We start from the raw sequence: 22,660 nt of genomic DNA, 5'->3' as shown, positions 1-22,660 counted from the left end.
ACCTCGTGGAGTTGCAATGATCATGAGAACGGTAAGGAATCAGCCCAGAACTACACGGGAAGATCTTGTAAATGATCTCAAGGCAGCTGGGACCATAGTCACCAAGAAAACAGTTGGTAACACACTACGCCGTGAAGAACTGAAATCCTGCAGTGCCCGCAAGGTCCCCCTGCTCAAGAAAGCACATATACATGCCCGTCTGAAGTTTGCCAATGAACATCTGAATGATTCAGAGGACAACTGGGTGAAAGTGTTGTGGTCAGATGAGACCAAAATGGAGCTCTTTGGCATCAACTCAACTCGCCGTGTTCGGAGGAGGAATGCTGCCTATGACCCCAAGAACACCATCCCCACCGTCAAACATGGAGGTGGAAACATTATGCTTTGGGGGTGTTTTTCTGCTAAGGAAACAGGACAACTTCACCGCATCAAAGGGATGATGGACGGGGCCATGTAACGTCAAATCTTGGGTGAGAACCTCCTTCCCTAGGTCGTGGATGAGTATTCCAGCATGACAATAACCCAAAACACACGGCCAAGGCAACAAAGGAGTGGCTCAAGAAGAAGCACATTAAGGTCCTGGAGTGGCCTAGCCAGTCTCCAGACCTTAATCCCATAGAAAATCTGTGGAGGGAGCTGAAGGTTCGAGTTGCCAAACGTCAGCCTCGAAACATTAATGACTTGGAGAAGATCTGCAAAGAGTGGGACAAAATCCCTCCTGAGATGTGTGCAAACCTGGTGGCCAACTACAAGAAACGTCTGACCTCTGTGATTGCCAACAAGGGTTTTGCCACCAAGTACAGTACTAAGTAATGTTTTGCAGAGGGGTCAAATAATTATTATTTCCCTCATTAAAATGCAAATCAATTTATAACATTTTTGACATGCGTTTTTCTGGATTTTGTTGTTGTTATTCTGTCTCTCACTGTTCAAATAAACCTACCATTAAAATGATAGACTGATTATTTCTTTGTCAGTGGGCAAACGTACAAAATCAGCAGGGGATCAAATACTTTTTCCCCTCACTGTACTTATTCGTAATACTTTTTGTAATCGAGTTCCAGGTAATTGTCAACATTTTAACTGTACATGATGAAATGTTATGCTCAAGATTATAGCGTCATGCAGTGTTTAACATCTGATACCCCAGACACCTAGATAGTGGTAAAAATCAAAGCATCAAATTTGTACAAACTGGTGCTGTGAACACGACACTGCGATCAATCAGTGTAATGTTATAACCCTTTATCAATCCACTGCTGGATGAAAGTCTCTCCAAGCCATGTTAGTCATGGGGACTGCTTGATCATATTTCACTACAGGCAAGAGCCTCATCACCATCCCAGTGAAGAACCACCTGGCTTTTGAGCTCCCTCAAGAAGAGTGGCGAACACTCAAACTCATCTAAACGTCGCACAGGAGAAGCGGGCACCTCCCTTCAACCTGTAACCTTCAGACTGTGGGAAGAGCTCCAACAATTGTGCCTTTTTACAGGCTGTAGCAGATCATTATAGTGTAATTCTGTAACTCAGCCATTAAAATACATTATGGGAAATAGAACAGGCAGCATTGAGTGATAGGCAGATAGAAGCAGCCATGTATGATTTACATACCAAGTGCATATTTATATATTGTTTTATACGAGCTGTTTTAATTGAGAAGGCTTTTCAAACTTGGGTCAAGTGCACCTCTCCACATGCACCAATCTTCACCTTTTAAATGCATATAAAGCCACAATGTTGCACAAACATTATTACTGGTAACCACTATAAAAGCTGCACTGTGGCATGGCAAGAGGGTTTTCAGAGGGCTTTTTCTTAAGGGCTCCCCCCCCCCCATCCAAAGCCTCTCGCCGCTCAAGCAAGTGTGGGGCAAGTGGTAGAAATTCCAGGTTACGAGGCCATGGGTAGTTGAAATAAGCAAAAAAAATCGGTCAATGCGTACGGCTAAATGTCTACCCGCATATTGTGTTTTAATTAAGGGTGCATGCAACACCTTGGCGGAGATGGCGACAAATAATGTGAAGTTAATTTCATGTTCTGCCGCAATGGGAATCGCACCTTCTGTGTCACTCACCGCTGGAAACAGCGCTTTACACGGGGCTGTGTTGCGACACGTTCTTCGTCATCGTCACAAAGCAGTGGTGCATTTCCACAAAGGTACATTATGGCCACTGTGGATTAACATGCAGTAAGAGTCGAATTTTCTTGCAGAGAATTCACAATTCGCTTTCCCATTGTTCAACTGCAAGGTCATATTTGATTTTTTTTAAAGCAGAAAGCATACTACTGGCAATAATAAAATAGCAGAGCTTTGGACAGAGCATCAATGTACATTAAGCAGCAGCGAGTCAACGATTTCACAAAGTCACCTTTGCTGGGAGGTAGACCTAGGAAGCCAGTCATGGTGCAGATTAAATACTGTATTATACATACATAGTTTTGTGTTACTTCCATACTTTGGATTTAGGCCAGAGTAATGATAATACATGAAGATACATTAAATTTAACACGTAAGCTTATGCAATACATATTCTGATTCAGCATACATTGTTGGGTCAATCACCTAAGTAAAATGTGTCGTAATCCCTCCTCCACCATACACAGCCAATTAATAAAGTTGTAATGTGAACAAGCGTGCCAATGTTTTACTGCTTCAGCACACTGGTGTGTTGGAGAGCAATCTCACAACATGTAACAACTGGGTAGACCACGTGTCACTGATAGCTACAGTCAGCATCGTCAGGCAGGTGACAGAATTGTAATCGTGTCTTCCAGTCTTGGACCTTAAATAGGTGGTCTGATGTCAATGTGCACACACAAAGGTTACTTTCATATTACCATATCTAACATTAGTTATTGTAAAATAAGGAAATATAATTGACACAAATACATGGACTTCTAAGTATTGCTTCCTGCCACTTACTGCACTCTTGTGGATGCACATCGATAAGAACAAACCACCTATTTACACATCACAAGGCCTCCTTTGACAGTACCAAAATATAATAGGGTTTTTCTCCTTTTTTCTGGGGACAAAACTGAAATCTTGCAAGGAATCATGTTTATATTAACCACAACACTTGCAGTCAAAATGCAAAAAAAACAACACTGATAATTTATGCATTGTCCTTGAAACTGATTGGTCTACACCAGAGACAGCTTATCAGTGTTGTTTTTTGTTTGAATTTTGACTGCAAGTATTGTGGTTAATATAAACATGATTCCTTGCAAACGGTTTCAGTTTTGTCGCGAGAAAAAGGGAAAAACCGTATTAGTATATTTTGGTACTGGCAAAGGAGGCCTCATGATGTAGATGCTTACCCCGAGCACTCATTACTCTGATAGTGCGTTGTCTTTGAACTGTGCGCCTTTTAGCGTCATCTGGTCGAACACCGTATGAGACTAGGCTCTTAGGAAAGCTGCCTCTGGTGTGGACCAATCAGTTTCAAGGACAATGCATAAATTATCAGAGTTGTTTTTTGTTTGCATTTTGACTGCAAATATTGTGGTTAATGTGAACATGATTCCTTGCAAAAGGTTTCAGTTTTGTCGCGAGAAAAAAGGGGGGAAACCCTATTATCACCTATTTACATTCAAGACTGGAGGACAATGACATTTTGTCATCGCAACGTTCTATGCACCACCGATTAGCACGTTTAGCTGCGTATGGTACAAAATAAGTATAATATATATACATACGTTGTACCAAATTGTTAAATTCTGTGAGATTTCTCTCCAACCCACCGATGTGCTTAAGCAGTAATAAACTGGCAAGTTTGTTCACATGACAACTTTATTAATTGACTATGCCGGGTGGAGCAAGGTTTATGACACGTTTTTTACTTACGCGATCTACCCAAAAAATAATGATTAGTCACACATTTGATTTAATCTCGGAAAATGAAAACTCTACTATTTAATATATTTAACTCTTTGTCAATGTAGAGGTACACAATTTGAGAAGATCCAATGTTCTCTATTCAGGAAAACAAGTATTTTGAGGATTTTGAATTAAAGCTTTCGTGACTGCAGGGATTCATATTCTTGGTTCTTTCGGTAAAGTCACGTAGAAGGGAAACAATAAAATAATAAAAATATAAAACAAGAAAATAGAAAATGTATTTTCTTGCTGTGGATTTCACACCTGATGATGATTGCTTCTGTTGCAGTCGAAACGTCGTGAGAATTTTATTGTTTTATATTTTTATTATTTTATTGTTTCCCTTCTACGTGACTTTACCAAAAGAACTAAGAATATTTTTAGAATGTTACCATTACTGTACTTACACATTAACTTCGTAAAAATATCCCAATTCAGAACCTCCCTGAAAAACATCCTAACATTCAGAGATGCATTCCTATATAACATCATGATTATAGTATATATTAAACATAATACGTGCAGGTATTATTCAAATTTGATTTTAATCCGTTCCACCAGCATGAAACTGCATTCGCTTTAGAATGGAATGATGGGGTCGTTAACCACCATTGTATTATTAATAATAATTTACACTTGGAATTATAATTTTAATGTATTTGCAAGGCGCCTTGTAAGAATAAAGTTAAGGGAAGGCCAAGGGAGAAGGAGAGCTACATAGAATAAACGGGTTTAAGATGTGTTTTTAGACGAGATGTTATTATGTTGCCATAAAAGTTTACAATCTAAACAGATCGTCGAAATTAACACGCAGGAACGGCACGCTCTGTTCAAAGCGCTCGCATTGCCGAGCTAGAGATGAGGAGTCACCTTTGTTCTTTCAGGAACAATTATTTATATGTTAAAACAAACCCTTGTGCGTTATGGCATATTCTTGTGTATACATTATACTGTTTACATAAGTGAAAATGCTCCGTTAAACTACATAAAAACAAAACTATATTTAGATCTGCTCGCCTGTGGGCTTTCTGGTGACAAGTTATTCAGCAGTATATGTTTATACAGACACTCTGGACTGGTTTTCGTTGACTGTCAGCAGTGGCCTGTTATACAAAGCTCAGTCAACAATGTTAGGAATAAGGACGATCAAATGTTGTACAAAATAATATCAGTGTTTGAAAACCGAAGGATATGAGTTTTACTGTATAGCTACATTACAGCAGTCCAGTGGCTGGTGATATTAAACAATTTTCAGATGTCCCGTAACTTCATCATCGCTACCAATTATCCAGACACTATTGGATGAAGGCCTTCCAATGGGAGTCACCATACCTCATGTTCCTGCAATGCCACAATTACTCTTGAATATTAAATTTCGATTTAAAGCTTTCGTGACTGCAGGGATTCATCTTCTTGGTTCTTTCGGTAAAGTCACGTAGAAGGGAAGTAATAAAATAATAAAAATAAAACATAATAAAATAATTCTCACGACGTTTCGGCCACAACGCAAGCAGCCGTCCTCAGGTGGAGAACAGGTCCGTCAAGTAGACAGAGTCTGAATGGCACGCTCCAGGCTTGATATCATCACTCCATTTTCTTTATGGTCATCCTCTGTGGCCCAGTCTCATAATTTTGGTTGCTATTCTGTCACTATCCTTGTTAATCAGCAATGATGGCTTCTAGCGATATCACCTGCCAAATCCCACTCGGTATACTAAACAGTCAATATATTAACATCACGATACTGCCAAAGTGTAATGATTCACATAGAGGTCGCAGGTTTGATCTCCTGGTATGGTATTTGAAATGGTCAAGCTCATTAAATCCCGCCCACCTGTCCCACCCAGCAGTTTTACATCAATGTCAGTCGATCACCAAATACGCACGTGGCAGGGCAAAGTGTGGATACCTCCACCATTTCGAAGATGTCTGGCCAGCGTGGAAGAGAAGGCCATGATACCCTCCCCAGAGGGGCTCTCTAGCGCTCCCTCTAGTGGAGGCTCTTCCTCCAGCAAAGGCATAATCAAGCAATTGCAGGACTACATTTAACTTTATCACTGTACAGAAATTGGCGTGATATCGGTGCTTAGATAAATCAACACACCACAACTCACCACAAATGAGCAAGTGAAATATTTAGCACAATGAACATCTATTTTAGATGTACTATCTATATTTAGATATATTTTAGAGAAACTTTTAGGATTGTTATTTTCCAGTTTTGTCCATCAGCTATTTCTGGATGTTCCAAACCATAAATTTCATTACCAGTCATTCAAAGATAACCTGCACTTTTGTTCCAGATAACCATAAAATTACAGACGCTTAAAATGTTTGCATTGAAAGTGTCAACATCTGGCAATTCCTGCATTAAATAAAGCCACAGCTGTACAAACCAGTCTCGGTATTTCCAATGCGTTGGTGAACAGAATGTCATGCTGCGAGACGGCGTAGTGTATTGACATTTCTCGTGAAGGAAAATCTGAAAACAGCTGAAATGCACAATGGTATGTGCCCTAAAGAATTATGTAGTTTGGGTATTCAGTCGGTAGAATACTAATGAGATACACGCCTCTGTGCTGCTGGGGAATATCTTCAAAATAGGTTGTTTAATAGACTTCACTTTAAAATGTTCAAGAAAAGTGCAAGTTAATGCCGAAGGACTCTTGCACACAACTGTTAGGTAGACTGGTTTGTTAATGATTAACGTGGTAAGTATAAGGTTTCCTGCAAATATCCCAGTCAAACTCGCTCTTTCTCTTCTGCTGTCCACAATATTTGAAGCACCATATGGCCGCCTGGACGGCTTAATCATCCTCTTCAGGGCCAGGCTGAAGACTTCTACTTCTGACTGACAGTCCAAATGTACGTTGCAATGCGGTTGTATTCTTCTCCCGTGTGCCTCTATCAACTTCCACAGTTCTGTGATGCCGTTAAATTTAAATGCTTTGTAATGCGGATGTCTATTTTATAACCAACAATTCTCTACAGATGCACGTTCTTTTTATTTGTTACAATGCGGTACAGCTGAATAGGCCTATTTGTGCTGAAGAGGCCATGCAGTTTCCGTGAGCTTACCAATAACATCAGGCAAGCCCAGCAGTATTTAAATTCCCGATTGCAGACGACTCAGGTTGAAATTGGTCCTATTTTCTAGGTCAAATACATTGACTATAAAGCCCTATATTCACCAATAAAAACACACACAGAGCCAAGACTTATTCACGAGGGTTCTACATTGGAAGTTGGTCACTTCTATTAATGTCTGGCTTCATGTGGGAATAAATCGGGAGTACTGGAAACTCCCCACAAGGTCAATACAAAGTTGCTGTGCCGCTATTCCCGAGCCATCTAGCAGTAAGATAACATTTGTGGGGGAAGGCTCACATTTTGATGTACTGATACAATATATATGGGGGGACACGCACGTTTACCTTCAAAAATTGCAGTACATTGTATTCGATTAGCCTATGACCAAATCACTCGGAATGCGCCAGATCTCGGCATATTTTGGAAGCCAAGCGGGGGCCTTCAATCTGGATGCGACTTACATAAGCGATCACCATACATAACAGACGTGACAGTTTGCGGGTCTAATTGCATGTACGTATGTTGAACTTCTTTCGTACCGTATGTAACCAACCGTGCTAATAGGTGCGGGGAAAGTACAAACTAAACACAAAAAGCAATTCTAAAGAGATTCGTTTTCAGTTTAGATAATTTAAAAGTGCATCGCTCCAGTGGCTTCCTGACGGCCGCAGAAGCGCATCTGGAATCAAGAGGGCGGTCCAGCAAAGAGCGACTTGTTGCAAAGTGTACTGCAATTCTGTGCTCCTCGGAAGTTGATACAGTAAATTTAGCTGCGACGGTCCCACCTGATGACGGAGACTTGTGTTGCCTCCGAAACGTTGTGATTTATTATTTTATTTCTATTATTATTTCTATTATTTGTATTATTATTTTTAATATTATTATTTTACCTACGTGACTTTACCGAGTTTGAATCCTTGCAGTCACGAAAGCTTCAAATCTAGAGTGGGTAAAGAAACCCATCAACCACTTCCACGGCGTGGCCGGCTGCCATCCAGCAGTTGATCGAACAGTCGTACACACCCGAAATCAAAGACGTATATTAGTCGCGTGTCTTAATCCACACGTCTGTAAATGTAACGTAGCCTATTCATAGCGTATAAATATATACATTTCGAATGAATGGCTTTAAGAATGATTCACGGAGCATGCCCCGGGCTCGCCGGTCTGGCCTGGATAAGGTACCGCGATGTAAGAATCTAAAGCGGCAGGAATCAGGCTCAGGGGAGGGGTGAAGACTAGGCCGCGCGGGGAGAAAAAACAACTCACAGCTTTTGGTTCAACACAACTTGTCCGCTCGGTTGGAAATCGCTCACGATGATTCCCAGCTGCCGAATGTTTTCGATGAACTTCTCCAGGTGCTCCTCCAGGTTGTCGAATTTCTCTCCCATGTTTATGAATTACCGGGCTATTGATTGTCGACAGGAAACATTAGCAGGGCGGCCAGGCCAGGCGAGGCTGAGGTCCGTGCTCACGGAAGGCGTCCGATTGGCTGCTCCGAAGCGACACGTGATGCTCGGTTTTAACCAATCGTAGCGCAGACCCCCGTGGGGGGTTCGTCACCACGTGCAATTCAGTAATGTCCCCTTGAGGCGTATTTATTTGTATTACTTTTCACGACTCGATTAAGTTTTCCTAAAGTACTCTAAACTGCGATTCGTCCCGCGTGCTTCATTTAATCGTTTTGATTCCGACCCAACCTACAAGAACGGTTCGAACAAATAAAAGCGTACAGAGGGATTATGATTAATATTTTTTGTTGCTACAACCAGGTCCACATCGAAAATGAGCATTGCCCAATGGGATTTACCTGCGCCAAAATCAACTACACCTGGGTGCTCGCTAGAGCTCTCACTAGAGTGGAAGCCCTCCCCACTATCAGTGGCATGAGCAAAGCAATTGCATAGTTGCATCTCTATCTTTCTTTCACTTCTTCATATTCTTCCGTACGGCTGCTGATGTCGATAAAGAGCAACAATTACAATCTCACATTCAGGTGGTCAAGCCAGACGACTGCGTCAGGAGCAGCGGAGTGCATCATCATCTCTGCGATGTCTCCTCTCGTATTTGTGGGTCGGGCGTTGCGTCGTTATACGTTGGATGGTCTGTTCTGGATGATCACAGTCGCACACTGGATAGTGTTTATGTTCATTTTTGCATCAGGTATCCACATCTGCCATGATTTGTCCGGATGTGGTATACGGTGGACCATGAACGGCGTGGACGATCAAACAGAGACATATTCTGCATTGGGCATTTCACAACGAGGTGTTTGTGAGTTATTTTGAACTCCAGCTTTCTAAGCTTCATCGGGGTTGAATTCGCATCGGTTAAGGTTAAGCGCATGGGTCCAAAACAGGTGAGAGCCTATTCAGACATAGCGTATCTCGTTTCTATCTAATATATTGCCTCTGTGAGCCTCAAAGCATATTTTGGCGGCCCAAATTACAGTCAACTCGGAGATGCAGTGCCAGATTTGCATCTCGAGTTCACAATCAAATTCTGTGGCTAATGGGAATGCAGTTTAGGGTCTTTCCAACGGATACTTGCAGTGTTATAAACAAAAAACAGTATTAGTATACAGCGATGTATTGAAATGTAACATTTTAAAATGAGATACAAATAAAACTACATACATTTAAAAATGCGGAATTAAATGAAGTATTTCAACACATTTTCAGTAATAAGAGACTTTTTCGTGTTACCCTACACACTGTGTAGTATGGTGGGTTAACACCTCATGGGAAGTCAACAGTGGTTTGCCTGTGGATATACTGGAACCTGTCATAGAAATGTGGATGTCCAACACAGATGAGCCCTATATGATTGACTTTGGCATCACTTGTAATTTTATGTAATGATGGACATTAACACAGTACTCGACATTATAATGCTGGATTTTTATTATCCAAGGACTATGATTGGCTCTATATGAGAATCCCATCAATATTACCATCTGTGAGGCTCATTATTGTCAGCTCTGGGAGCCGTTTATTGGATACATCTCAGAGTGAAGGGGGTCACAAATGGTTCCATTTGGGGGATATCCATCATTTTGTACATCTGGGGCCTTCATCGTTGCCAATATCTTGGGCACTCATCTGCAGCTCAATATGGAGGGCTCATCATTAGCACTTTCTGGGGACCTCTGCATTGGCTACATTTAGGGTCTCATAAATATTTCCATCTAGACGCCACCATTTATACAGTAATTCCATCAGGGACTCCCGACCCAAAAAAATCTCATCATCCTAAATCTGTCTGACCTCGTCGTATCTTAGAAACTAAGCAAATATGAGCGTGGTCAGCAGTAGGGTGGAATAATGCCTGGTAATACAGTACCAGGTGTCTTGGGCTGTGAGTTGGCCAATAAATGGTGGGTACAACAATGGATTCCTAAATCCATCTGAGAAAAGCTTTGAATGTTATCCTTTCGTAACCACATGCTATCGTGGGATCCTCTCAGATGCCACTCGTTCATGGAATTTAACACACATCCCGAAAAGGAGCATTAACAATTCGTGAGGCTTCCAATTAACATTCAGGGTAAAGGACACCACAGTACTGTATTACAACCTACAGGGGGAACACTAATCGTTCATTCTGTCGGGAAGGCGGTGTGGCGGGGGGCAGGGATGTTGATGACATCATTGGCCATCTATGATGCGAACAACAATCAGGCTTAAGAACAGTAGAGTACTGTATTATAATCTAGGGAGAGGCGTTCATCGTTCATTCTGTGGGTGTGGGGGGGGTCACGACATAATTGGCCATGTCTGGGGGCCCTATCAATGTTATCAGAAGGCGGAGGGGGGGGGGTCCCGGTGGGGGGGGGGGGGGTAGTTTTGGAGGTCAATGGACCATAAGACAAAGATCCCTCTATAGCCTTAACAGACCGTAGGGGCAAGTGCTGTTAGCGAGCACCTATGGAGGCTAGCACGACACACCAGCGGGTGGGTGGCCAGCACCATGCCCGGCCGCCTTTGTCTCCCGAGTGGCAATGTTTAAACACCGCACCAGGTACGTCGACCTAATGGTCAGTGTAGCCGTATTCAGCAACGACTCGTTACACGTTCGCTCTTCAGCAACGGGACATTTTCAGATCTTATTTAAACAGCTCCACTGCTGATTTAAAGCTTTCGTGACTGCACGGATTCATTTTCTTGGTTCTTTCGGTAAAGTCACGTAGAAGGGAAATAATAAAATAATATTTATATAAAATATTAACATATTTTAAATTACTATTACATTTTTTCTATTATTATTAATATAAAATATTAATATATTTTATATTAACATTATTTTATTATTTCCCTTCTACGTGACTTTACCGAAAGAACCAATAATATGAATATTAAATAATATTAATATAATATTAAATAATATTAATATAAAATATTAATATACAAATATTATTCTATTATTTCCCTTCTACGTGACTTTACCGAAAGAACCAAGAATATTAAATAATATTAATATAAAATATGAATATACTAATAATCAGAGGTGTGGACTCGAGTCATGTGACTTGGACTCGAGTCAGACTCGAGTCATGAATTTGATGACTTGCGACTCGACTTGGACTTACATAACAATGACTTTGTCCCACCTATGAGATGTGGACTCGAGTCATGTGACTTGGACTCGAGTCAGACTCGAGTCATGAATTTGATGACTTGCGACTCGACTTGGACTTGCATAACAATGACTTTGTCCCACCTCTGCTAATAATACTTTATTATTTCCCTTCTACGTGACTTCACCGAAAGAACCAAGAATATAAGCTGCACTGCTGTTTTGTTTCAGCTTCTCAACCCCCCGAAGCACCTCGACAGCCCGTCTGCTTCTCCACTTGCCTTCCGCTCACTCCACGTTCGGTGGAGGCTCTTTTGTCTTGACGGCGCACGGCCGTGCCTCGTGATGATGGGGCGGCTTTCTCGGGGCCACTCGGCCGACGAGAACCACCAGCAGTGGCTGGGGGCACTGCTGGTCGGTACACGCAGTTCAGCGGTGGCATGCGTCGATATGCAATCGCCGTGAATTGACCAATGCATCACAATTATTCCAATTCATATCCAATTCATCCCCTGACAAAGAGAAGTGCTATCTCTCTTTTGTGTGACAATGGAGACCTTGCCAATTTTATTTGACCTTCACAGCCTGGCCGGCAATCTATCCACCTCTTTCGGAAATGAGGTTAGTTTACGTGTGTTTGGCCTCGTGTTCCATGGCTGGTACGGCGCAGTTGATCACTGTGACGAGTAACCTGGAGTAGTAAGGGATGTCTCCGGCGCATTGAGCCCACCTCAAGGCCTCCCTGCAGGGTTCTCATTGTCACATAGCTCTAAAGTCAAGTTAGACTCATGTCTGCGATGCCAATATCCTGAATGGAGTGGGGGGGTGAAAGAGGTAGGTGAGAGAGGTGAAGGGGTGGGTGGGGGTGAAATAGGTGGGTGGGGGTGAAAGGGGTGGGGGAAGGGGTGGGGAGGGGGGTGAAAGAGGTGGGGGGGGGGGGTGAATGGGGTGGGGGTGCTGAAAGAGGTGGGTGGGGGTGAAAGGGGTGGGTGGGTAAAAGGGGTGGGTGAGGGAGGTGAAGGGGTGGGTGGGGGTGAAATAGGTGGGTGGGGGTGGGTGGGGGTGAAAGGGATGGGGAGGGGGGTGAAAGGGGTGAAAGGGGTCGGTGGGGGGGTGAAAGGTGTGGGTGGGGGGGTGAAAGGTGTGGGTGGGGGGGGGGTGAAAGGGGTCGGTGGGGGGTGAAAGGTGTGGGTGGGGGGGTGAAAGGTGTGGGTGGGGGGGGGGGTGAAAGGGGTGGGTGGGGGGGTGAAAGGGGTCGGTGGGGGGGTGAAAAGGGTAGGTGGGGGGGGTGAAAGGGGTAGGTGGGGGGGTGAAAGAGGTGGGTGGGGGGTGAAAGGGGTGGGTGGGGGGGTGAAAGGTGTGGGTGGGGGTTGTAAAAGGTGTGGGTGGGGGGGTGAAAGGGGTAGGTGGGGGGGTGAAAGAGGTAGGTGGGGGGTGAAAGGGGTGGGTGGGGGGTGAAAGGGGTGGGTGGGGGGGTGAAAGGTGTGGGTGGGGGTTGTAAAAGGGGTGGGTGGGGGGGTGAAAGGGGTGGGTGGGGGGTGAAAGGGGTGGGTGGGGGGGTGAAAGGTGTGGGTGGGGGTTGTAAAAGGGGTGGGTGGGGGGGTGAAAGGGGTAGGTGGGGGGGTAAAAAGTGTGGGTGGGGGGGGTGAAAGGTGTGGGTGGGGGTTGTAAAAGGTGTGGGTGAGGGGGGTGAAAGGAGTGGGTGGGCGGGTGAAAGGTGTTGGGTTTTGGGGGGGGTGGGAGTTGTTGACCCGGGGCAATTCTCTTCTCGAGAATCCGGCGAACACCACGAGGCGCGGTGACGTCTCCCCCGAACCGGGGGGGGGGTTACATAATTACTGAGCGCGCTTCCTGCCGGTGACGTCACGGTTAAAGCCCCATCAGCGGCGCGGACGATGCAGCAGCAGGAGCCGTCGTCTTCGTCGTCTGCACTGCAAGTCGCGAGAGCCCCTCGCTCATCCCCTCTGCCTCCTGTCTAGCTCAGCGGCAGCAGCAGCAGTAGGAAGCCTCTCATCTCATCTCCTCGCTCGTTGGTTCACGCCATCCTCTAGCCGCCGTGTCAAGAGAAGCGGATAGAGGGGAGGAGCTGCTTCGTTACAACAGCCAGCTCCATTGTTATACAGGCTGTGGTCCCCCCCACCCAGCCACACCGCTCCTCCCCCGGTGTTATTATTGTTCTCAGCCTATCTTCGTGTTAGCTTGTGTCGATTATGGTGGCTGCGTGGAGTGTGTTGTGGTTGTAGAGCGAGAGAATCAGCTGCGTGCGGCAAGTCTCCATCGCTGCTGCGTCTGTGCGTGGAGCGACATCCCCCCCACTGCTCTCAGTCCACTCTCCCATCTCTCCACATCTCTCCCTCTCGGCGTTCTCCCCTACGCTTCCCTCTCCTCCTTCCACTCTCCATCCCCGTCTCTCGCCTCTCCACTTTATCCCCTCCTCGTGTCGCTCTCCCCTCTCATCCCCTTCATCTCTCCCCCCCCCCCCCAATCTCCTCCTCCTCCTCACCCCCCCACCACCACCGTCATCTTTACCCTCCTCTTCGCTGTCCCGCTCATCCTTTTCCTTCCGCTCTTCCCCCTCGTCTCTCTCCGCCGCTCTCCCTTCACTGCCCCCTCATCTCTCCTCCGCCTGCCCCCTCCTCCTGCTGCTGCTGCTGCTGCCCCTTCCTGCTGCCCCCTCATCTCTCCTCCTGCTGCTGTCCCCTCCTGCTGCCCCCCTCATCTCTCCTCCTCCTCCTGCTGCTGCTGCCCGGCACCGGAGCCCCGCGGAGCCCCGCGGGCTGATTGTTATTCTGCGTGGCTCGCACCTGCGGGGCAGCGCGGAGGACTCGCACACAGAGAGAGCGAGAGGGAAAGAGAGAGCAGGTGAGCACACACACACACATCATGGGGTGGGAGTGTGTGTGGGTGTGATGGTGTGGCTGGGTGTGATGGGGTGGGTGGGTGTGTATGGATGTGTCGGTGTGTGAATAGGTGGGCAATTGTGTTGGTGTGTGTATGGATGTGTCGGTGTGTGTATGGATGTGTCGGTGTGTGAATAGGTGGGCAATTGTGTTGGGGTGTGTGTATGGATGTGCGATTGTGTTGGGGTGTGTATGGATGTGAGATTGTGTTGGTGTGTGTATGGATGTCGGTGTGTTTGGATGTGCGATTGTGTTGGGGTGTGTATGGGTGTGCAATTGTGTTGGGGTGTGTATGGATGTGTCGGTGTGTGTATGGGTGTGCTATTGTGTCGGTGTGTGTATGGGTGTGCAATTGTGTTGGTGTGTGAATGGATGTGCGATTGTGTTGGTGTGTGTATGGGTGTGCTATTGTCGGTGTGTGTATGGGTGTGCAATTGTGTTGGTGTGTGTATGGGTGTGTCGGTGTGTGAATAGGTGGGCAATTGTGTTGGTGTGTGTATGGATGTGTTGGTGTGTGAATAGGTGGGCAATTGTGTTGGTGTGGTTATGGATGTGTTGGTGTGTGAATGGATGTGCGATTGTGTTGGGGTATGTATGGGTGCGCAATTGTGTCGTGTCGATGGGTAAGGATGTGTGTAGTTGTATTGGTGGGTATTTCATCGTTGTGAAATTTCAATTCAGGATGAAGGCCGGCCCAAGAGATTTGTGTGTGTTGGTATTGTGTGTACTAAGTATTGCTCTGTGCTCTTATGTTTTTCCATTTTTGCATTGGTTTTTGTGTGCACAGTATACATTCTCTTGTGTATGTATTTGTGTGTCTGTATCTGCGAGCGTGGATCGTTGTGTATATATGGGTATATATTTTGCTAATGGTGTGTGTGCTTATGTGTTGATATTGGTCTCTGGTTTTGTGTAAAGTATGCTACTGCTGTGCACGTTATATATCGGTTTGCATTTAGTGTTGCAAAATTGGCCGGAATTTTGTGCACTTGTGAAATCTGTATTTCGACACAATCCTTTATTTACATTTGTTTATTTTTCGTCACTTACCTATTTTCAATTCCCCCCCCATCCTATCCTTGTTTAGTATTGTATTCCATTGGAACCACCTTTGCCAGTGGCAAAATATGATAATTGTTTTTTTACCCTTTTATCTGGCAACAAAACGGACACTTTTTTTTACAAGGAATCATGTTCGCATTGACCACAATACCTGCAGTCGGAATGCAAACAAAAAACAACTGATAATGTATGCACTGTCCTTGAAATTGATTGGTCCACACCCGAGACAGCTTTTCTTAGAGCCTAGTCTCACATGGTGTTGGACCAGATGACGCCAAAAGGCGCACAACTCAAAGAGAGCTCGGGGTAAGCATTTGGTTACAAAGGTGTAAATGCTTACCCCGAGCTCTCATACTCTGGTGTGTGCTGATGTGTGGGGAGCGGTGGCGTAGCGGTTAGCGCACTGCGCTACGAACCCGGCCACCCGAGTTCGATTCCCGCTCATGGCCAACATCAGTGACTATTGTCTGAACCGGTCCTGGACCTCCCCCCTCCCCTCCTAGGTCGACTCGGCCTCAAATGAGTACCTGGTGCGGTGTGTAAACATCGCCACTTGGGGAGACAAAGGCGGTCGGGCGTGGTGCTGTCCACCCATGCCCATAGGTGCTCGCTAACAGCACTTGCCCCTACAGTCTGTTACGGCTGGATGGGTGGAATATTTGTAAAGTATGTGTGTGGGAGCAAAGTGGTGTGTCGGTGTGGTTTTATGTCCTGTTTACAGCATCCGTGTATGTGTGTGGATGGGTGTGTGCTGTGTGTAGGTACACCATGTGTGTGGATGGGTGTGGGGTGTGTGCTGTGTGTAGGTACACCGTGTGTGGATGGGCGTGTGCTGTGTGTAGGTACACCATGTGTGTCTGGGCGTGTGCTGTGTGTAGGTACACCATGTGTGCTGTGTGTATTGGTGAGTGGGTGTGTGCACACAGGATTGTGGGTTTGTAGTGTGGGTGTCCGTGCGAATGACAGGTGCTATAGGGTGCTGTCGTGTGTGGCAAAATCAATTGTACTGTACCAAGCTCCAAAGTCCCAATCAATATGGAACGTTGATCCGACGTTTGTCCAACGTTAAATGTTTACCACCTTTACCAACTCACACTGAGCGATGCAGTGAAGTGCATACGGTGCTGTATCCTAGAATAATCCCCTCCACTCGCACAGTGGAGGGCTTCATCCAGCAGTGGAATGACAAATGGCTATCTGTATATGGGGGGGATGGTTTATTTGTGTTTTGGTGTTGTGTGGATGTTACACATGAGAATAGGTTTTCCCCTTTATTCTGGTGTTAAGATGTTAAAACACCAAACCGAAACCTTTTACAAGGAATCATGTCTGCATTGACCACAATACTTGTTACACATTTTGAATATATTGGTGAGTGTGCATATTTACACAGATGTTGCGATGTGTATGTGCTTGCATTGGTGTGCGGGCGTGGTGCTGACCACCCACCCCCTCGTGGGCCTTCATAGCATACGGGGATATATGGATGTGTTTTTGTATTGATACTGATGGGTGTGCATGGGTATGCGTGTGTGCATGTGAGTTCGACTCGCCCTCAAATGAGTACCTGGTGTGTGTAAACATCGCCACTGGGGAGACAAAGGCGGCTGGGCGTGGTACTGGCCACCCACCCCCTCGTGTGCCGTGTCGGCCTTCACAGGTGCTCGCTAACAGCACTTGCCCCAACAGTCTGCCAAGGCTGTACGTTGGGGCGGTCTTTGTATTTATGTGTTTATGGAGGTTGTACCCCCAGGGCTTAGATATGGACGTAAGTGAATAGCAGAGCCAATGTGAAATTCACACGCACAATGGAATAGAGAGGTGAACGTATTAACATCGAGATATTGGAAAGGTCAGAGAAATAGAGACTGAGATCTAGCAATGCAATGGAGTATGACTGTAACAGTACGGGAGAAATCTCGATTTGAAGCTTTCGCGACTGCAGGAATCCATACTCTTTGGTTCTTTCGGTAAAGTCACGTAGGTAGAAAAATAATAGATCACGACGTTTCGATCGCAACACAAGCAATCGTCATCAGTTTTTCTTGCTGTGGTTGTCCCAGTACAGGATAACTCCTCTTATCCGCAGCTCCTTTTATCCATAGCAGCTGTACAATCCTCAGACTCCTTTCAAACGGTTGGCTCCATACGGTGCGAAAGAAGTTCCTTATTTGATTCTATTGCATGTGTGTATGTTGAACTTCTTCAGCACCGTACGTAACCAACCGTGCGAATGGCTATCTGCAACTTCCCACAAGTCTTTGTGTAATGACGCACTATTGCGCCGCGATTTTTTTAAAACACAACAAGAGTGTTGCAAGGAAAATTCGTCCTGTTATCCACGGGGTTACCCACGGTCGTCTACCCCACGGATAAGAGGAGTGTAATTGCGGATAAGCCTGCGGATTATACTGGTCCCCACATATCTCCCGTTATTGGTCCCCCATACCTCCCCCTAGTGGACACCTGTGTAAATAACGAGCTTCATAGCTCACCCGGTTCCCGCAGTCTAAATTCAGATTCTAGATTTGAAGCTTTCGTGACTGCAAGGATTCATACTCTTAGGTTTTTTTCGGTAAAGTCACGTAGGTAAAAAATAAAATTAAAAGTTAATAAAAGTAATAATGGAAATAAAATAAAATAATAAATCACGACATCATTCACTTGATGCAGTAATTTTAGCTGTGACGGTCCCACCTGATGACGGAGACTTGTGTTGCCTCCGAAACGTCGTGATTTATCATTTTATTTCCATTATTACTTTTATTAACTTCTAAATTCAGATCCTTGTGTCACTGCTGATGAGAGGAGTTCTCCTGTGTAGCCATAGAGAGGCATGGAGCGAGTTGCACCGCTAAGTAGCGAGACGCACACGGATAGGGGAAATACGCACGCCACAAGCCGAGAGGCACTTAGAGAATAAGGGATGACAGAAGGAGGATGTAGAGGGAGACGGTGAGCGCGAGACAGATCATGTGGGAGAGATCTTTGTATCATTAAATTCAATGGATAGAGTGACGGAGGGAAATTAAACGAGAGACAATTGGAGATGGGAAAGATGTGGATAGAGCTCCCGTTGTGCGAAGAGCTTTCGCACCCCCAGGGCGGCTATAGAGCCGAGCCGAGTGGCTCACGTCTAGTCTTGTGGACCCCAGGGACATGAGGTGTTAGCGAGCATCTATTCAGACTGGCCACGGCACACAGAGGTAGGGTAGCCACCAGCGGTAACTGGCCGGCCGCCTTTATTTTGCCGCGGTAGTGAGATGTTAACCACCTCGCCTGGCATGCAGGAGGTCGTGGGTTCGATCCCGACCCTGACGCATTTATAGTTGGAATGTGCATGTTCTCCCTGTGGTTGTGTGGCTTTTTATCCTGGTCCCCCGGGTTTTCCCTCCACTGCTATAAATTTCCACGCGATAAGCCACTTCGTTGAGATATCATTTGTGGCCAGGTCGCTTTTGAAAAATAGCGATATAGCTCAGTGGGCCTTACCTGGTCAAATAAATTAAGTTTAGTTTATAGTTTTAGTTTGTACATTACACCAGGTATAAATTTAAGTCTGAGTTGACCTACAGGAGGCCCATGACCAGTTCAGATATCACTCCCCACCGATATTAACCATGGCTGGGAATCAAACTTGGTGGGTCGGTTTCACAGCGCTGCTACCACTCCACACAAGTGCTGTTTGCGAGCACCTATGAAGGCCAGCACTGCACACGTGGGGGTGGGTGGCCAACACCATACCCGGACGCCTTTGTCTCCCCAGTGGTCATGTTTACTAACCACACCAGCTACTCCGTTGAGGTTGAGTCGACTTAAGGGAGGCCCATCATTGTTTCAGATAATCGTCACTGTTGTTGGCCGTGAGCGGCAATCGAACTTAGGCCGCCGGGTTGGTAGCGCAGCGCGCTCACCGCTACACCACCGCTCCCTACCACTCCGCACGCAAACACATGCACGTTTACGGGCGGCAAATGTCGCTGAGAGACGGTGATTCACAGATGACCACGTAGCCGTACAGAGTCGCACATACATACTTGTGTAGGCACACACAGAGGGTGGCTGTCACTGAGAGACTTTGCTACGCGGATAGCCAAGGAGATGGTAATGTAGCTAAGAAGGGAGGCACAAAGAGAGTCACTTCTCAGTGGGCTTCACGCAGTGGGCGTAGCAGTGGAGTGTGCAGGCGGTGAGACTGCACACTGGGCCCAGAAGCCAGGGGTACCCAGCGCCAGGTTACAAAGAGCGCAGAAGGGTGGTCGACACATCTACGCCTCTCTATGTAAGGAACGAAATGGTTAGACTTCTCCACAAATCTGGCTGTCGCCTGATGAAGCTCGTTGTAATTACTGTCGAAACGTCGCACTCCGATTGTAAATGTCGTGGCTTGGCTCTCCAACACACCGGTGTGCTATACTAGTAACGAATTGGCCACGTTCTGTTTACGTGACAAACCTTACTAGTTGGCTGTGTCGGGTGGTGGCGGGTTTTAACGACACGTTTATATATTTACGCGATCAAACGCAAAAATCTCTATTACGGGGGCCCTATTTCATTCCTTTACGCCCCATGCGAACTATGCCTCACCACTGCCAGTATGTAGGAATCGTACTATGTAGATAGCACTTCAGTGGTGTACACAGACATGGGAGACATAGAGCACAGAGATTGATATCAGCCACTTCAACAGAAATTTATAAGTTCATAAAACAGTCGCATAGCTGGAGAGGACATAACTAAGCTAGATGGATAGCCGTTTGGACAGATTAACCGGTCTGAACAAATAGCTACGGAGAACGAAACAGAGCTAGAAAGACAGGGATACAGACCGTGCTATACATATACAGTAGATGCAGCTAAACAGGGCTATAAATGCAAACTAAGGGACAGAACAAGATGAACAACCATACCAATCGACATAGCAAGACAGCCTCGGACATAGACAGCTCTAGACATGAACAAACATTAAATGAGCTTGAAATACACCCATACAGCCATAGCAACAGAAACTGCGCTTTGAGGTTTGCTACGTAAACACGGAGAGAGCAAGATGGACCTAATGAGCTGGACACAGCGAGACGGATAACCTTAGCGACAGATAGGGTCAGACCGACCACAGCGACAGTCGGCCAAGTAGCCATAGAGACACGGACAGAGCTGAGGACAGGGCCGGCACGCGGCCAACGGAGGGGGGACAGATCGTTACAATTGAAAGCATCTAACACTGCCTCGGCGAGAAGATATACGCCCGTGTGTTGGCTGCAATAAAAGCGCAGATGTGGCAAGCGGCATCAGCAGGAGCACACGCAGGCGCCTGAAATTGATCGCCCCGGCGGGCGTTTATTACCGGAGGGGGGGGGGGGGAAAACCAACAGCGCGTTCCCGTTTATTCCCCGGCAGCTCCGGGGCAAACGTTGCCGGCCACAAAGTCCCGAGCCGCGCGCGAGCGATGGCGACGCTGCTCCGAAAGATCGGCCTCATCCGCTTCCACCAGCCGGAGACGGGCAGCCCCAAGGGCTCCCGCAAGGCGCGCAAGAACAGCATCACCGGCGGCGGCGGCAACAATAACAACAACAGCAGCGGTGGCGGCGGTAGCAGCGGCGTCGGCGGCGTCGGTAACAACAACAACAACAGCGGTGGCGGTGGCGGCGGGTCGCAGAAGGGCAAGGCTTGCGTCGCTTTGAACGGCGGCGGGAGGGACGGCGGCACCGTCTCGCTCCCCCAGGCTGGCGGCCGCTCGACCGAGCCGGCCAAAGCGGAGGCCGTGCCGCCGCTGCCGCCGCCACCGCCCCCCCACAAGGGCCTCTTCGGGAAGCCGTCGTCCTCGTCGTCGTCGTCGCTGCCGCCGGCGCCGGCCAACCGGCAGCACAGCTCGCAGGTACGCGCCCGCCGCCTCATGAAGGAGCTGCAGGACCTGAACCGGCTGAGCGAGGAGGTGCTGAGCGTGGAGCTGGTGGACGACAACCTGTTTGAGTGGAACGTGAAGCTCTACCAGATCGACAGGGACTCGGCGCTGTGGCAGGACATGCGCGAGACGGGCGTGGACGGCGTCCTCCTCAACCTCGCCTTCCCCGAGAACTTCCCCTTCTCGCCGCCCTTCATGCGCGTGCTGAGCCCGCGCATCGAGAACGGATACGTCCTGGACGGCGGCGCCATCTGCATGGAGCTGCTCACGCCCAGGGGCTGGTCCAGCGCCTACACGGTGGAGGCCGTGGTGAGGCAGTTCGCGGCCAGCCTCATCAAGGGCCAGGTGAGGGCGTCCCGGGCGTCTGGGCGGCGCGTGCGGGGTGCCTGGCAAGGCTGCGGTGTGTGTGGACGGTGGATAAGTCCGTCCGTCTGTCCGTTCGTCTGTTCCTCGGCGCCGACATACGTGTCGCTTGCCTGGAATAAGGTCTCTTGCATTGGGTCTCACATTGTCCGTCCATCCATCTTCGTGCCTTGTCGTTGGCTTGAATGAGGTCACGAGTGATTTGACTCTGTGGTCTCACGGCCTATCCTTCGTTGGCTGAAATGAGATCACGTGGATCTGGCTGTGTCGTCCGTCTGTTCGTCCATCCCACTGTCATTCGCTGAAATGGCATCGCACGGCTGCGAATGAATTCTCCATCTGTCCCTTGGCTCTGCTTTCGTCCCTGGCAACAGCTGAAATGAGTCGTGCAGCCACCTTCAGGGTTTCGTAGCCAAATAGTGTAAAACCATACTGTACTATAGTTTTATTTTTCAAAATCTCTTTAAACTCCACTTCATATTCACACTTAGCTCAAATACCTTGTTTGGCTGTTATCGCCAAATATGGAGTCATGATCGTATTTTTTTTCTGGAACGACAGTCGGCAGAGGATGGCATCACGCGTGGAAAAGGCCCCACATGACCCCACAGACCTATCCCGGCAGTCACAGCGGTAGCCTTCTCTCGTACAACACGAGATGATGCCCCCTCGGCACGCTGTAATGAGTGGCTTTCCCCGCGGCGGTTGCCCGAAGTGCATTTATTTTCTCCTCACTTGAAAATCCGAATTAAACGCAGGCGCCTACCCTGATTTGAACCCGGGAACTCGGTGGTGTTCATTCCATGTTCTGACACGGTCATTATCCCCCTCCCTGAGCCACTGGGCCATCTCATGTCACCTCCTGTTAATGGGTCCTCTCGAC

The 22,660-nt window shown here is 47.1% G+C and overlaps 2 protein-coding genes across 4 annotated transcripts in view; one reads left to right on the top strand and one right to left on the bottom strand.

Moving 5' to 3' along the window:
* MED10 (mediator complex subunit 10) overlaps window positions 1-22,660 on the bottom strand; it is a 49,345-nt gene that overhangs the window by 17,906 nt on the left and 8,779 nt on the right. The window contains exon 1 of one of the 2 annotated variants that reach the window (XM_078602097.1): window positions 8,242-10,766. The exons of the other annotated variant lie outside the window; for it this stretch is intronic. Coding sequence (XP_078458223.1) covers window positions 8,242-8,363 — 122 coding nt within the window. The 5' untranslated portion in view covers window positions 8,364-10,766. Of the gene's footprint in view, window positions 1-8,241; window positions 10,767-22,660 lie in introns of those variants that run through there. 2 annotated transcript variants of the gene reach the window in all.
* The window catches only part of LOC144723358 (ubiquitin-conjugating enzyme E2Q-like protein 1), a 30,435-nt gene continuing 21,114 nt past the window's right edge, over window positions 13,340-22,660 (top strand). The window contains exons 1-2 of one of the 2 annotated variants that reach the window (XM_078602095.1): window positions 13,341-14,409; window positions 20,910-21,759. In XM_078602095.1, the coding sequence (XP_078458221.1) occupies window positions 20,959-21,759 (801 nt within the window). In that variant the 5' untranslated portion in view covers window positions 13,341-14,409; window positions 20,910-20,958. Of the gene's footprint in view, window positions 21,760-22,660 lie in introns of both variants that reach the window. The other variant, XM_078602096.1, reaches the window with a different exon arrangement.

Source organism: Lampetra planeri, chromosome 17 (assembly GCF_965212315.1).
Source record: "Lampetra planeri chromosome 17, kcLamPlan1.2.h2, whole genome shotgun sequence".
NCBI classification, from domain to species: domain Eukaryota; kingdom Metazoa; phylum Chordata; class Hyperoartia; order Petromyzontiformes; family Petromyzontidae; genus Lampetra; species Lampetra planeri.
The sequence above is the reverse complement of the archived record's forward strand: the minus strand, read 5'-3'. Positions and strand labels throughout refer to the sequence as shown.